This window comes from Cololabis saira, chromosome 8, assembly GCF_033807715.1.
Source record: "Cololabis saira isolate AMF1-May2022 chromosome 8, fColSai1.1, whole genome shotgun sequence".
In the NCBI taxonomy this organism is placed as follows: domain Eukaryota; kingdom Metazoa; phylum Chordata; class Actinopteri; order Beloniformes; family Belonidae; genus Cololabis; species Cololabis saira.
Genome location: NC_084594.1, coordinates 22,524,180 through 22,542,167, shown reverse-complemented (window position 1 = coordinate 22,542,167; position 17,988 = coordinate 22,524,180). Strand labels below are relative to the sequence as shown.

General features: G+C 38.8%; 1 protein-coding gene across 4 annotated transcripts in view; it reads left to right on the top strand.

Moving 5' to 3' along the window:
* Positions 1 to 17,988, top strand: part of ca16b (carbonic anhydrase XVI b) — a 109,280-nt gene that overhangs the window by 55,617 nt on the left and 35,675 nt on the right. For all 4 annotated transcript variants that reach the window (XM_061727293.1, XM_061727291.1, XM_061727290.1 and 1 more), the window contains exons 3-4: positions 2,739 to 2,918; positions 13,887 to 14,035. In XM_061727293.1, coding sequence (XP_061583277.1) covers positions 2,739 to 2,918; positions 13,887 to 14,035 — 329 coding nt within the window. The remainder of the gene's footprint in view (positions 1 to 2,738; positions 2,919 to 13,886; positions 14,036 to 17,988) is intronic.

Here is a 17,988-nt window from a genome sequence, read left to right as displayed (position 1 = left end):
CATTTATATGTTATTATAATAATAATAATAATAATAATAATAATGGCTGCAATGAGCTAATTTTAGAGATGCACTGAATTTTTGGCTGATTAATTGTCTAGAAATCATCAATACTGATAAACCCAATTTTTCCTCTTTTTTTTGTCTGGTAATTGCATCAATTCCAACTCCCCCCAAAAAAATGTTTTTTTTTTTTTTTTCCAGAGGTTCAGTGAAGCATCAGCATTGGCTAATGAGACGTGCTATTTATTTATTTATTTATTTGCTGTGATTAAGCACATTGTGATGACGTTGTCACATCAATCACCATCAAGACGCCTCATCAGGTTTTTCACTGAGAGTACAGAATACCCCAATATAGCAGTTTGTTAGATAAAGAAAAAACAACAAAGAACTACCAATCTTTTGTTAGAAGCAACACAATCAAACACTTAAAAGGATTAGCCCGATGAGCATGAACAATATAATGAAGCTCACAAAGACTAATAGGCTAAAAATAAAGGTAATAGAGCACGCGGTCAGGCGATTATAGCACTTGGAGAGCAAATCGGAACGCATTGAAATCAGAATGGGCAGGTCAGACCTCTTAAAGGAAACCAGAAATCAGAATTGGGAAACAAAATTAATAGAAATCTGAACAAGCAGATCCAACATCGGTATCTGATGTGATTCACTGATCATATACTGGAATGATTACTGATTTTTCTTTTTTTCTAAAGGATCAAAAATCTAATCCTTTAGGTTTTTACATACATGCCTCACTTGATTTATCCTGTTCATATGAAGCATTGTTGTCAATTAAAAAACAACAACAAGCCCCTTTGATGACATAATTAGAACTGTTATCAGGAGGTAGCCTACTGTAGTGGAATTGGATTGAAACTCAAAATACTAAATGTTATACAACAAGAATGCAGATTGCGACGCTTCTCCTCTTTTAGAGCCAGTGGTTGGTGTTTTAGTTCTGGTTTGGTACTATATGCTGTAGGTTTTTTTTTATAGCTGCCTCTCCTACTTTATATTGGACTTGTCCCACCTCTTCCATATTGATGAGGCTGTTCATTCAAGTTGAGAATAACCTCAGCGCAGCAATGCTTTTACATTTCAGTGCGTCATTTGCTTCATTGTTGATATATAAAATATTGCTTCACAGAGCTTTCATCTTTGAGTCAGATTATTGTGTAACAGAGCCACAGGCGCTTAACTGGGCTTCACGTTTAAATAGCATGGCTTTGGCTAACATGTTAGCAAGCACAAATCAAATGGAATGCGAAATGACAGATGAATATGTATTTTTCGACACAAAGGATTAATAGAAATTTTTGTGCACACCACACTTATCTTAAAATTGTAAACATTTGTTCCATTTTATGTAAATCCTCTTTGTATTTATGATTGGCAAGAAGCTTTCAATTGCCTTATGGTATTAGTGCTTCATTCATAATAGGCTCTATCCCGTGGTATGAAATATTGGGGTTGTGCTGCTAGAGACATATTCATAAATCCACAATCATGGTGGACAGATTTAATCCCGCTTGTTAATGCAGTCATTAGTTCAGAATGCAGCGAAAATTCATTGTAGCGTTCACTATGATTTAGACCTTACAAGTGCACAATATTGTAAGTGGGGGTGTTTTGAAGAAGTTTATTTTCTTTTATGTCCCTGGATAGATAGGAGAGGACTCATTTCTATTAATTTCTCCTATGACTCTGTCTCCGTGCTCTGAATACTAGAAAACTAGTACTGGTGTCTGTCTTTGAGTCTGTACTCTGTATGGTGTGTGTCTACGTTGTAAAAGATGTTTCACAATAATCCTGAATCTCACTGTCTTTCTGAAGGAGTTGAACATATTCTGTTTGGCTTCAAGGTGTTTATACATTGCATTGCAAGACACCCTTTGATTCATGTTTTTTTTTTTTCTTTGTGTAGAAGGGTGTTCATATCTTTTTTATGAGCTCGTGGCAAAGTTGTCCTATATCTGTAGGGAATGAGATCATGAATATTGTGTTAACCCAGAAAAGTTAAAATCCATGCATGCTTCCTTGTTCCCCTGATCCCTCAGCTTTTGTTGTTGCATTGGCCAATTGTACCCGGGAAGAGATCAAGGGGACCCCTGTCGGTTGTGGATTATTCCTTTGTAGGAGTGCCACTGTAGGGGATAGAGGATTAAAAGAGCAGACAGTGGATGGGGATTCTACAGGCAGTTAGTTTGCAGCACACAGTGCACATTAATTGTTAAAGTGAAGTATTTTCTGTTAAAGACTCCATTGATGGTAATTTTTTTTTCATTAAGGAAAAAAAATAGGAAGAGAAGTATAACAGAAATGCAAATTAACAAAGTTCTCATAACAGGCTCAGTTTCAGGTGGTGTACTACAGTAGGTATGCAACACGTTCCGATATTTTTATCATAAATAATTAACACTGGAATTGCTTGTTAAATGACTTTTCATTTGTGCTCACACATTTTCCCTGTTGAAGGATGGTGGAGCGAGGAGAATTACAAGACATCGCTTCTGAATGTATATGAAAGAATCTTTGTCCCCTTTCTCTCCTTTTGAGTTGCGTCTTTTACCCTGTGGGCCGCTGCAGCAGTAACACCATTGTTAGTGTTTTTAATTTCATGTATGGTATGAATTGATATACACAGATAAATGCGATCGCAGTGGGATATATTTTAAGCATGATCTACATATTCTGTAATTATAATTTTTTCTCTCTCTTTTGTTTTTTTCCAGGGAGCCATGGGCCTCGAGGCTGGGCTGCCTTATACCCAGAGTGTGCTGCAAAGAACCAGTCTCCTGTGGATATTTTGGATGAACAAGCATTGGTTTCGGAGGAGTACCAGGAGCTAGTGCTCGACAAATTCAACATTGAGTCCTCCAACCAGACCACCATGAAAAACACTGGAAAAACAGGTTTGAATCACAGTATTGCTTTGTGTGGAGCTGCAGATCCCAGTGGGACTGTAACAATCACATTCTGTGTAGGACAGTAATACCCAATCACAGCTTTACATGAAATAATTTTGCAAAATAACTATACGATGGCAAAACTGGAAGATTGTTTTTTCCATGCTCTTTCCAGCAGTTCTGCAATAAACCAGTGGAAAGAAAACTATCAGGAAAGCCGTGTTAAAAGTATTGCATTTGATGTAATGTCTATGAATAACTTATTCCAAGTTAATTTTCACAAAGTTCACCATTTATGTATCAATATGTAACATCGAGATATATGTGATATAATGATAAATATGGTTTAATTCTTGTAATTCTGAAAATACGGTTTATATTGTGATAACATTCTTCCCATCCTTGCGGCTGTTTTCTCTGGGTATTCCAGTTTCCTCCCACACTTGGAAAACAGGCATGTTCAGGCTTATTGATGATTCTAAATTGACGATAGGAGTTGTTGTGAGCTTGCATGGTTGTTTTTCCCTAAGCAGGATTTAAGTGGATTTAGAAAATGTATAAAATGATGCTTAAGGTTCTAAATGTATTCGTCCAATGCACAGAATGTTTCATATACATTCATTGTTGCAGTGAATTTAAATTTCTACAGAAACAGAACATGGTTTGGAACAGCAATAAACCGATCCAATACAAACAAAGTGGTAAAAAACTTGCAGAGAGCATTTTCCAGTCAATCCCAATGAGTGACTTGTGGACAAGAGCCCTCAGTGAGGTGACAAGTGTGTGGGAGGTGGTGGAGGCATGAGTGAGGGGATAAAAGACTGAAAGGTGGCTGAGTTACAGCACCCAGTCCAAGACAACAAATCTTTAAATCAAACAGAAGTTCACATTCAGTCACACTAAGAGCTGTCACAACTATAAAAAAATGCAATATCCACACAATTAACATACCCATATCCATAAAGAAATCAGTTACTCCAAATCCATCTTTTTTGTATTTTTCTTTAACTGATGCTGATTTTTACAAATCAGAGCACCGAACAGATAACACATTATGCATCTGGGCCAATTATGTTATAGAGGGGTATGTTATTGTCAATAAAAGTAAATGGCTTAAAAACCCATTGGACCCCCCACCCAATTATATCCTGAAACATGATTTTTCATGACAGAGTTACAAGCCAACTGGCTAATAATACAAGTAATAAAGATAATAGTAAGAGCTCAGTTTCCTCTTATTACATACTCCTGTTCCAATCTGCTATGCTGAAGACGGCACAAGCCACTAGTAATGATTTAGTAAGGATCCACATGCTGTAGACCGGGTTTTAATAAGTAAACCACAGTGCACAAAGCCAAGTGCACTTTTTTGTTAAATGTTTCAATAGGACTGTTCCTGCTTCTGCTCTCGTATGCAAACGACTAGTTGCACTTATGACGAGGGTTGTCAGCATCAATTCTAGTTAATTGTAATCATGCTGTTTAACATTTTGTTCTGTCTGCCATCATTACTGAGTGTGTGTGTGTGTGTGTGTGTGTGTGTGTGTGTGTGTGTGTGTGTGTGCGTGTGCGTGTGTGTGTGTGTGCTTCACCTTACACGCCTCTCACAACTGTGTGCTCATTACAACTAAAGGCCTGCTACAGTTCCAAAGTAATCAGGGAATAGTGGCCTTTTGTCTTTGAATGTAACAATTAGTATTTAACAAATTAAATATGTCACAATTTGAAACATAAGCTGGATAAGAACCCAAGTGCACAACACACCAGGCAGGTGGATGAAGAACTACACTCCAATCTACTTTAATTTAATTAACAAAAACATACCGAGAGTGCCACGCAGCAAGAAGAACAAAAGTGTCTAAAAAAAAAAAGGAAAACAAACTAGCAGACGAAAAAGAAGCTCATGAGAATGAGGAAAGCACAAGAATGACACAGAGGATCTTGCAGAGAACATAGAAAGCTGAGGAGAATATCTATTGGGGAAGGAGATGAATATTGTAAAACAGCTGTGTGGAGGGATCAGAGCGCAGTGAAATCAAGCGAATTCAAAACAGGTGTGGAGTACAGATGCCCTGTTAAGGCCTGGTATTAACATCTGTCCTGAGTGAGGCAGACACAAGTGGATGCACTAGGATGCGTCTGAGGAAGCATAGAGATAGAATCACTTGGGCCACATTCTAAGGTGGTCTGGGCCTTCTTGTTTACACTGCACCAGTGTAAACAAGAAGCGTCCAGGGCCGCAGTGAAAGAGCGTCAATATAACTTACGTCTTTTGTATAAGTGTAAGGGAGTATTCATTCCAGCAAGAGGTATAGTGAAGTATTAAATGTAAAACAACAAACGGGAGCTATAACAACCGGCAACAACACAATGCCATGGACTTGCTTGTGCTGTTTTGATTTTCCAACGTTAGTTCTTCTTCTACTTTTAATTTCCAATGTATACCATTTTTGAGCTGTCTCAAGTCCTTTGTTTTCTTCTGTGATCTTGGCCATTTTCTCACTTCCGTTCTTCTTGACTGAGTAGGATTCATGTGTTGATAAAGCTGCAGAAAAATATTTTGGTCCTAATAGAGGAAAAAAAGGGGGTTCTTCTTTGTTTATTTTGTTTCCTGGCAAAAAGCTGCAGTTTAGTGCATTGTGGCTTCCCACAGGTAAAAAAAACAAAAAAAAAACATGTGGTCTTTGCAAGCAGAAATCATTTAATTGTTTATTTGCACATAGGCCGGGGGAGTGAGATCCAAACCAAGATGACCAAAAAGAGCATCCATTATCTATCCATCCATTATCTATACCCGCTTTATCCTTTGCAGGGTCACGGGGGTCTGCTGGAGCCTATCCCAGCTCATTACAGGCGAGAGGCAGGGGTTACACCCTGGACAGGTCGCCAGTCCCACAGGGCCACATAGATATACAGACAACCAGACGCACTCACACTCACACCTATGTGCAATTTCGAAACATCAATGAACCTAGTATGTATGTTTTTGGACTGTGGGAGGGAGCCGGAGTACCCGGAGGGAACCCACGCAAGCACGGGGAGAACATGCAAACTCAACACAGAAAGCTGGGCCCGGGAGTCGAACCAAGAACCTTCTTGCTGCGAGGCAACAGTGCTAACCCCCAAGACACTGTGCTGCCCCAAAGAGAGCAATAGTTTCAAAATAAGAAGGACATAAAAACACCCAAATCTGAACAAAAACACCACCATAGCTATTGGTACTCTGTGCACATCATAAGAGAAGACTGCAACATCTTCAGTTTCATCTCTGTAAGGCCATAAATTCTTATCAGTCAAGTGTTGAAAGATGCCATCTCTGTTTTACCAAGACTCAAATCTACCTGCTCTAAATGTCAAACTAACAAATTTGTTTCAGTAAAATGGTTAACAGCCACAATTACAAGACTTGTTCCTCCATGGTTCCTGTAAATTTATGAGGCGTTTACTATGCCTGTACCACAACATTCATTGTCCTCCTCTCTTTGCTCTGTTGTGTCTTGTAGCTTTTCCTTTGTGTTCTTGCCTGCATGCTTTGTTTGCATACAGATTTGGAAGCTTACTAAATCGGCTCCCATTTCAAATGACTGCCACTAAGTTTGTTGTTTTTTTTTTTAATTCAGCAAAGCAAATCACTAGACCAGTAGTGTTAAAAGGCACAGCCCTAATTGATCTGTTTGCTTTTGGTATCATTTCTCTTTGAGAGGGGTGTCGTCTTTTGCATTTGATCATTATGAGAGTTGTGAGCCTCCATGACAACCAAGGCCACTGACACAGCCAAGCAATGCTGCGGGCTGCTTATTTACAAATACAGAAATATCATGGATTAATGTGGTTTTGGATATAAAAAATATGCTAGTACTAAGAATTTAAAAACAAAAACAGGAAAATGGAACCTCATTACCACAAGTGAATCCAGAACCAGAACACCATCAAAACCATTGGAGCTGTTCAAGGTAAACTAACATTTTTGTGAATTCACATTTGTGCTGAGAGGAGAGCTTTTTTGTTTAACCTGATAAAATGTAATTTAATCAATGTTTTCTAAAAATGTCTTTTGAAAGCCACATTAGTCCTTAAAAGAGCTGCTTAGCTGAGCCCTTGGACCCCTCTACTCCCAGTCATCTTGATCAAAACACAAAAGCACTTGGCAGCAGTACAGTACACCTCATTCTCCGGTTCATGGTAGATTCACGAGCCGACGGATACTGCTACTGACACCTTGGACAACAAAGACTTGGAAACTGTACATTAGTATCATTAATATCATTTTTTGACTGATAAATACATGAGAGCCAACAAACAACAAATTTCTATTAACAACCCAACCCATTTCACGGCGCACATCGCAGGACACCTTTACCACATCTGTGACATTTCTAATTCTCTTATTTCTTTTTCTAAGCAGAACCAGCAAACATTACCTATACTTAAGTATAGCTCTACTATAGGAGCTGAATGGTGGGCGGTCTGCAGATTATTTTCCTGATGCACAGTATATTACTGCATGACTCTCAAGTAGCACCAAACATCCTTTGTGAAAGGTTTCTGTTGTCATGACTCACTTCATCTGGTGTGCATTTTCTACAGCACAGATGCTGCATTTTAAGGGTTTTATCATTTCAACATCCTCTTAAAATGTGGATGTTTCACATACTGCATTTGGTATTATGCACTACTTAATATTGCCTTTTTAAAATCTTGGAAAATATTTTCTCTTTTTTTTTTCGTATTAATCTTTTCTCAGCATTCTCATTCTATTTGCTTTGCTGTCTTCAAATATACTTTACTCATAAATGCACATGTATAGGATCATTTTACATGTATATTTGAATGTTCCCAGTGCCAGAAAACCTTACTCATACCAATGAGAGATGTAATCAATATTTGATTTACTGTTGCTTTGTGCCTAATCTCTATAAACAAACACTGCATTTCGTCAAGTCAAAGCCAAGGATTTTATTTACTTCAACTGCCTTGGGTACCAAGCCTTTATTTGAGGCAGATCTTTACAAGACGGCCCCTGCTTTCTAATTAGGGCCCGAGCACTTACAGTGCGAAGGCCCTATTGTATCTGTAGGAATTCTTTCTTTCTTTCTTGCTTGCTTTCTTGCTTTTTTGCTTTCTTGCTTTCTTTCTCTCTTTCTTTCTTTCTCTATTTCTCTCTCTCTCGCCTTCTGACGAAAGGAGGGCCTTTTTGCCCCCCTAAACATGCCCCAAAAGTCACCAAATTTTGCACGCAAGCCAGGCCTGGCGAAAAATTTGATATTTAATAGTTTGCATTGATCGTGGCAAAATGGCTCAACAGCGCCTCCTAGAAAACTTTGTGCCTCAAGCCCCACAATACGGTTTGACGTACATGCACAAAAATCGGTACACACCTGTATCATGTCGCAACTTAAAGAAAAGTCTCTTGGCGCCATGGCCGAAACCGAACAGGAAGTCGGCCATTTTGAATTAATCGTGTAATGTTTGCGCAATTTATGCCATTCCTTCAGCAGTTAATACGGCCCGAACCGTAACGTGCACCCAGGTGTGTTATACATCAAAATGTGCGTCTCCATCCTGCGACGACGCGCATTACTTTCTCTTTCAAAAGCGTTACCGTGGCGACGCTAGACGCCAAAAAGCGTGCACCCCCTTCATCTGATTGGTCCATATTTGATAGTTCCCCAAAAGTCACCAAATTTTGCACGCAAGCCAGGCCTGGCGATAAATTTGATAATTCATGGTTTGCATTAATGGGCGTGGCCTAACGGCTCAACAGCGCCCCTTAGAAAACTTTTCTCTGCCATAACTTTTGACAGGTTTGACATAGAGAGTCGTGGGTGGTGTCATCGGACTCGGTTTTGAGTACTTGACCTTCAATGGTGCAAATTAGCCCCGCCCCTTCTTCTGATTGGTTGTCCCTATTCTCTGTTATAACTTTTGAATGGTTTGACATAGAGAGTCGTGGGTGGTGTCATCGGACTCGGTTTTGAGTACTTGACCTTTCTATCGTGCAAATTAGCCCTGCCCCTTCTTCTGATTGGTCGATATTTCATAGTTCCTATTTTTGACCATAACCTTTTAATGGTTTGACATAAAGACTTGTGGGTGGTGTCATCTGACTTAGTTTTGAGTCCTTGACCTTAATTGGTGCAAATTGCACGCGCGAGGGCCCGTTCATCGCTGCTTGCAGCTTTAATTTTGTTTTGTATTCTTATCTTTTATGAGGTCCTGTCATACATGTACTGTATATGTATATATTTGTACTTTTTTTTAAATATATTTATTGTTTTTGCAGTACCTTATGATACACAAACACTTTTGCCTCATTCATATACATAACTGTATATATAATGAATTTTGACTGGAAATCAATTTGATTTCATATGGTAATCCCTTTAATCTGCAACAGATGTGCGAAGCTCTTTCTTCCATCTATTCTGAATCATAGTTTTGCCTCCAGTCTGCTGAAAAATGTTGACTTTTGTGGTGGATTTTACAGAGACCACACTGCCTGGCATGAAGTTGCATATACAACATAGTGCACAGGCTAACAAGCTAACCATTTGACAAGCTGTTACTATACACCTTACACTTGTGCACCACTTGTGTCAGATTTAAACGCTCTTTGAATTTAATTGGATGAAAGCTCTGCCGTTCTGGGTATGCCTTTTATTGCACAAAGATAGGCACGCTGTTCATAACATATATAATAGCAGACTTTGGTGAACCAAAAACTGTCCACAATGAATCAATTAAATGACGCCATTGAAGGACACTCGCATGTCACAGTCAAATACCAGGTTTTTTTTGCTTTTGGTATTCATATTATGATTTCATGCTTTGCTGTTTTGTGGACTGTCCTCTTTTCAGGTCAAGGTCACCAAGTTAAAGTCTCTGGTGAGACACTTTAATGTACTGGACTCGTCCTTCAATAATTGTTCTTTGAATTTGGGTCTTTAGATTTTAATAACCCTCATATTTACTGTAGTTTTTAAACCTATTTGGTTTTTGTGCACACTTTGTCATTCTCATCTCCTAAGTGTGCTTGAAAATAGAGCAGACTCCGCAGCTCTGCCGATGGTTGAGGCGGGGTGTATTTACCCGATTCATTCTGGAGGTCCTAAAGGAAATGTCTAGCTCCTCGGAACCACCATGTTCACCGGCTTCCCACCAACTGTGTCTGGTTCCCATTTGGATTTGAGCTGTTAGAGTGCTGTTGCATGTTACAGCTCTTTCACTGGAAACAATTGCCTGCTGAGGCTAAGAACTGCACAATAAAAGAGTCATAGAAAACGATACATTTGCGGCAAAGGAAGACAAACAAAGACACAAAAAACTATATATATATTTGGATCACAAGAAGTGTGATCCAGAAAACTGCTGCAGATTGAAATGAGTGCGTTCATCACTTTAATTAACTCCTTTAACATTGTCTATTTCAATTTTCCCAGCGTTGCCTTTAAATTTTAAAAGTGTATTTAGCTTACTCCATCTTGCTGGTGCTACTGGGGTGTGCAGAAATTGAGTTGGTCAAAGCCCCCACAGAAGGGCATTAACATACTTCACACTATTTAAAAGTCAGCGTTGCAATTAAGAGCTGAGTGAATAGATCTTAAAAGTTCATTGCGATTGATTACATGACGTTCCCCCGTGCCTTGACCTGCTTTGAGATTAGGCAGATTGGCTGCCATTCAAGCGGCATTCCCCAACAAAACATTTCTCCGAAAGATTTCAAACAAGTTTAAAATGAATTCAGAGGGAATCGGAAGGCTCCAGAGACATTTGCATTGATCAAGGGTTTACTTTCACACACACTCCCCTTCTTTCACAGGCTGTGATTCAAGGTCTTTTTGGCTTAACGTCTAATTCCTACTCTGCTGTTTGAGGGTTCACACACACCCAGTTTCTAATGAAACTCCCAAGGCCAGCAAGCATCTCCGTTCCCTTGGCCTTTCTCGTGTTGTACACATGACTACACTGCTTCAACAACAGTTAGTTCTTTTTTCTCCTCCTTCTTTTTTGGAGTATTGCAAAGGAGTTGCGCAATTATGATAATGCAATGAGTACTTATTTCCTGTGCAGACTGATTATATTTTGTTTTTTTTTTTAACTTTGACCTAATGCTGCCAGCCTTGGAAATCTCTTGCATCTTTCTTGCTTCTTCTTCCTGTGGGCCTTCATCTTAAGCAGCACTGCATATTAATACTGCTGGCAGTCTCTGTCTTTTCTCACGCCAGAAGATCTGCTCATGTCTCATCGCACAAATTTCTTCTCTCCTTCGACCTTCACATTTCGTTTTCGTTTTAGTTTTCCAAATCTCACTCCTGTTGTCTTGCCTCTGTCCATCAAATGGTGATCTTTGTGGGAGGTTTTTAACTTCTTTCCTTCTATCTTCACAAGACATCCATTATGTTATGTGTTGACTCAGGATCTGCATTTTTACTTGGTACACACCCTTCCACTTAGTTTACCCCGTGATTTCATTAAAACTGGGCTGTTCTGATTCAGAAGCTGACTAAATCCCCACTTAACATGAGGGAACAGCCACCGGAGCGCCAGGTCTAATCTGGCTAATGATGTCAAATGAAGCTGTGGTAGAGGCTTCTAGATGCATTAGCATGTGACCTCAGCCAGAACAGTAGAGGGATGATAATCTGGCTTGTCATGGTTTTTTCTGATGCCATAGAACATTAATACAGTTCAAATCACCCTTACATGGCACTGCTAAAAAAATGAACAAGCCATAATACAGGCCCCCAGCTCCTCCTCTACACATGGAAAAGGGAATCAGGTGAAATATTTATCCCCAACTTGAAATAGCTTGACTGCATTATGTCTGCATATTCACCTTTTATACATTCTGATTATGTAGGATTAACAGTTTGTGCTTATAACATTCATAGAGCGTACATTTTTTCCACCGATAGATTTGAACACCTTTTATTGGATATCTTTTTGGCAGATGGCAATAATATGAATAGTTGTGGCACCATCATTCTGTGTTCAGGTATGTTTAGTCAGCTAAAGTTCTTTAAAGCATTATTAAGATGTTTCATATGTTAAAATATCAGTTTGAGTATAATTTAAAACAGACATTTTGTTAGATTCAAGAAGGTTCCTCTGGCTCTTGTGGTCTCTCTTCCCTGCTATTGATGAAAAATCACCAAGAATAACTTTGGTCTCCTGCCCCAGTCATCTTTTGGGACTACTTTGTATCCCTTTATGGCATTGCGTCACAACAACAGCGATGGAGCTAGCTCACGGAGCTACAGTGGACCTCGTGACAGCGGCGTCTAAGAGGCTCAAGAAAGTAATAAAACAAGAGCAAACAAGGAAGTGACCGAGGAAGAGACCAAACCAGACTTGATCTCATTTAGTGATGTAAAAGGACTTAACCTAAAGTTCTGTGTGGTTGTTCATTTCCCTTGATTGTCTGCATGTTTTACCTTTTTACAAAAAAAAAAGGTGGCACACACTAGAAAAGTTTTTACACTGTTTTAAGATTCTTCTGTCTCTGATAGGCAATTCAGAAATATGGCGGATTAAAAGAAAAAAGTTAAACAAAAACTCCCGGGAACCTTAAAATAAGCAGAGTTAGAAGTGAAACCAAAACTTTTTCAAGGGATGAGCAAATCCCTTGAAACATTCACAGGATTCTCAAAATTTTTTAAAAATGATTTGTCCATGGAAATGTATCATTAAAAACGGAGTATATGATCTGTATTTCTATGTAAATGTGCAACAAATATATTTTACACAGGAATCTTGGATAGGATCTTAAAGGAGCTTGAGGCCGGATTGTGGCAAGATTTATGAAAAAAATCCGTATACATTTTAAGTTTTCTAGTAATAATGTCAGATGAAGCGTTCCAAACCCAAAAGAATGAGCCCTCTAGTGTATCTCTCCTTTGCCTTGAACAGGCTGTGTGCTGCAAAATGTGCTGCAATTCGGTCCCGAATTTCCCGCGCTGGGCTGCGGATGTGACGTCACATGACGCTGCATGCACGTTCTCCCCGTTCTCCCGTGCCGGCTTCACTGTTGGCTGCAGTACCCCCAACGGCCGTCGTGGTGAAGGGTGGCGCTAGAGAGTCTCGTTTCTTAAAAGGAGCCTCAAGCTCCTTTAAAGGCCCAATAAGTTTTCTTATAATTAGATTTACGGAGTTAACAAGCATTCTGCTGTCGCAAAATGACACTGAAAAAGGTCTCAGCAGTGCAATTGCCCATATACTGTATTTTATCAATGACTTATTTAGTCAAATTCATTTGTGTATAATAAAGCTCTACATACAATTCCAGGATATTTCATTAACACTATTATATAATGGTGGATTTGCATAGAATTCCACAAAAAAATCCAATTGAACATAATTTTTCTTCACAAGAATGTCCCTTTTTAAAGAACCAAACCATGGAAAATCCAGCTTTTCTGCAAAGGAAGCAGTGGCACTACAGCCTTGTAAAAAGCTGCCATGTGAATGCCATTATGTCTTCCTAGCAAGTCATGCAACAGCTGAAGAGATGGTGGCTTTGACTGAACTTATTCACGACAGTCCCAGTCAGACGGTGACTTAAGGCCGCTGGGGAAAGCATGTTTGTGCCCTGTCTCCATCACTGTGAAAGATAACAGCACTGACTTGTCTTATTCAACTCATTCTGAAGTAATACAACATAGGTCTTAAAGAGAACAAACGTCTCAGGTTTGAGGTTTGAGTGAGGGGAAATGTCCCTCACAGCCCCCAGCTTGCTTTTTTTGTTTGTTCTTTTAAGAAAACATTCAAACTGAGCAGAAACATGATGTAAATATACAAAAATTATGAATGAATGTGTCATTTATGATAAAAAGAACCCAACAAATATGCCAAAGAATGAGTGTCTCAAGACAAAAAAGGTGTGAGTTCCCTGTTTTTGCATGAGTGTACTTAAATGTCTGTCTCTTTTGTCTGTTTTCACCCCCACCTCCCACCCACCCTCCGGATTGTCTTCAGTGGCTGTGCTCCTGAAGGATGACTACTTTGTGAGAGGTGCCGGATTGCCAGGACGCTTTAAGGCTGAGAAGATGGAGTTTCACTGGGGCCACAGTAATGGATCAGCAGGCTCAGAACACAGCATAAATGGCAGAAGGTTCCCTGTAGAGGTAAAACGTCATGTCGCTGCACACAATTTGACAAATGTCCAAGATTCCGCATTGAAGGTCAACACTGAATGTTGGAAAATCGTTTGTAAAGTGTTTAAATAGATTGCAAGTCGATACTAATTCCAAACTGTTTAATGATTGCAGATGATATTGCATGTAAGCTTTGAACCCTAAAATGAAGGTTAGGACATATTTTACTTGAATATGTGGCTGATTTTTTTTTTAGTTTTTACAACATTTTATTTATTTCTTTTCTTTTCCGCAGTGATTCAAAAATGTTGCAGGCTTTTAAATATTCATATAATCAACATAGTAATACATTTAATACAGTATTCAAGCAGTATTTTCATACTTTTTAAGAGTTTGAATTCTTTTCAAGTTTTTTTTTTCACTGACTTAAGAACAGACCCTGAGGGGGAAAAGATAAAACAACATTGTTCAAAAACATTTTTTATGTAAGCTCAGGATCCACTAAAAAGATTAAATGAATCCATTGTGTCTGTCTGTGTCATAGTCACCTACTCAAGTGTGGCATTTTATACAGCAGAGGAAACAATAGCATTTTGTTTGCACTTTTTTTCCTTTTAATTCACAATTATGTAACAAATACATATTTCATATACAACTAAAGTATTGCAAAAATGTTCAAAAGCTGCACCTTTCAGTAAAGAGCAAAGTGCTTTTGAATGATAACAAGTGAGAGGATTGTGGAGACTTATCAAAAGTCATCAATACAAATGCGCACAATAATTAAATGCAATTTGAAATGGGTGTAAGAGGGCAGTTTACTGAGATGGCACTAAAGAATAATGCTGCAGAGTTTACAGGAACATTTTAGAGGGTTATTGCCATGTTCATCACCAGATTCCCACGAAGCTATATGAATCAACATAATTTGGATTCAGGAACTCCGCAGCTTTAACTCATTAAAGTCAGTTTACGAGCAGGCGGCCCCGTGCAGAAATTAGTGAGAATATAATCACGGTGACATAATCTCCCGCTGTATCAATTTATTGTTGGAGACAACACGTTTATAGCAAGGAAAGGGTTTATTACAGGGTGGGTCTGTGGAGATTAAAAGACGTGGGTATTTATCAGGCTGGAAGGATCTTACCATAAACACTCAAGCTGCTGTATGTGTCCCATTTAAAAACGGAGAACAGATTGCTAGTAATAACAAGAAAGCAACAAAAAACATGTGGCGTTTAAGAACAAAAAGAAAAACTCTTGTAAAATAGATGTAAGGGTACATAAAGTCTTAAACCCTAAGATTTACTGAGAGTAATGGATTAAAGCAAATATCACTTGTTTCATGCAGAGATTGATTTATTACTTTCTTTCTTTTTTCATAATTCACATCACCATTATTGTTCATTATCTAAATTGAATTAGCAAATGCAGTTTTTTGGGGGTATTTTTTTGTTGTTAAAGTAATTTTTTTTTATTTTTTTTACCCCCTGTTATGTAAAATTGCTAATAATTGCTATAACTCAATATAACAACAGGAACTAGCTGTGCCTCTGTGTACCAAATCGAAGCATGCAGCGAGAGTCCTCCTCTGTTTGTTTCTTCATGCTATTCTTTGGAGTCCTCTCTGCTGGCACAGCTTTTGATGCTGAATGGCTGGGTAATTAGATTTATTTTTGCCACATCATTTTGTGTTCAGCGTAGTGTTAAAGGGCACCAGATTATATACAGCCATTATAAAGCTGTTGTGCATTTGGCTCCTTTGATGGTGTGCTTCTAAATATTATTATGGATTTTGCTTTAATTGCCAGTTTGGGCAGCTGTTGGAAGAAAAGAAGCAAAAAAAAAGAAAGACAGAACAGGAAAAATATGCCCTTCAGTTCTATAATTCATAGGTATGGAATGTAGATTTTTTTGCTTGGCATGCCTTTATGTGCAGACTCAAGGTATCTGTGTTGACCCCTTTGAGTTTATTGCATTACAGAAGCATATGTCTTTTTGTACAAATAAGCTACATAATGCATACCTTCACGGAGGTCGGTGTAAAATTGAATGAGCCCTGCTAATTCAAGGGGGCTGTCACAAAAGGAGTTTGGGGGGTCAAATATTTATTTGAATGAAGTTTTGCTTCATTCAATTTCTACTCTGTCTTGTTATACCTGCATGGGTAATGTGTCTGAATAACCCAAGCGTGCTGTAAAACCTGGACACCACATCCTTCAACTGACTACACATGAAGCAGCTTGCACGGAGAAAGACTTTAATAAATAGCAAAAAATGCGAGTTTTGGCCCTACGTGTAAGGTAAAAAGGATGGGGCCTAATTATTATCAATTATAGCAGAACTGTGTACTGAAGCAGGGAATGTTGCCCTTTTTTAGGAAGACACTGATCCCGGATCACAGTTGTAAAGGAAAATCTTGGGTACCTGGATAGCTCGGTGGGTTGAGCGGGCGCACCATGTGCAGAGACCGTCGCCCTCGTGCAGGCGGCGCAGGATCAAATCCTGGCCTGTCGTGCTTTACTGTGTGCATCCCCCTTGTCTCTACCCATTTCCTGCTCCAACTGTGTTTCCAAATAATACATGTGAATTTTGAAGCTGAGAAATATTTTAGATTTTTGGAAGACGTATGCTCACTTTATGTGAAAAATGTAGTTTAAAAAAAAAAAACACCTGGCAGGGCATCTACTAATTAGGGTAATTGGAAACATAACATAACACACACACACACACAAAAAGCCGACCAACCCAGAGGGGCTGAATGTTTTAGAAGTGGAGATGGGGAGGGGCTCACCGCTGAGCTCATTTACGACAAGACTGAAATAAAGTGGGGAAAGTGTCTTGTGGTCAGATGAAATAAAATTAGAAATTCTGTTTTTAAATTGAAGAGGAGAAGAGGGACCATCATCTAGCTTGTTAACAGCGCACCGAAAAAATGCCAGGATTCATTATCATATGCTGATGTATAAGTACACATGGCAAGTATTACTCGCGTGTCTTTGAAGGCTTCAGTCGTGTTGAAAAATCTAGAGGTGTTGAGACTTAATGTGAGGCCAGTGTCTTTTCTAGGGAAGGTGTTGCTTATTTCAGCATGACCATGCCAAACCACACTGTGTATTAAAAGCATGGTTCCATGCAGAACAGTCTATATCTTAGACCGGTCTGCTAAAGTCCAGACCTATCACTCAGTGAATAACTCGGTGGGCTGAAGTCCTACATCAAACAAGAATTTAGAAACAGTTTACTCTCAGAACTACATCAACCTCTCTTCTCAGTTGCCAAACACTTGAAGAGTGCTGTTAGAAGAGGAGGTGATGTAACACAATGGTAAAAATAATTTCAAAAGATTTGATATGTTCTCTTTGGATCATTTTGAAATAAATATAGTGTTTAAGTAATGTACAGGTTCTTACTTTCTTTCATACTATGTAAAAGGGGGATTGTATATTTTTCATGACTTAATTGAAGGATCTTTTTTTTTTTGTGTCACTCAACTGCAAAATCTTGAAAAACATGGGTTTGAAGTGACACATTGTCAGTGAAAAATTGGGTCAACAACAACTCCCTATTGTAACTCTCTCAATAGTTAACACTGACTCTTCCTGCTACACACAGTCATGTGGAAAAGATAGGACAGCTCTTTTTAAATGTAATGATTTATGTATCAAAACATCATCTGGGCCTTACCAGGCCTTATATCTACGCAAATACAAGCTTAGAACAGCAACACAGGGCATATTCCATTCCCCCATTATGTCTTGAACAAAAACCGAGGCACAATGTAGAAGCAGTGAAGTGATGTTAATCAAACAAACTTGATCATCATCAAAAATGGGAAGAAAAAAAAGCTGTTTTGGTAGTTTGCGTGTCAGAAAAGTTCATCACAGTCCCAACTAGGAAATGTATCATATCTTAGAGAAGCTCCCCGTCAGCCGGAGAGGCCCCAGGGCCATTTTCAAGTATTTAAGGGTTCTGTTATCATACTG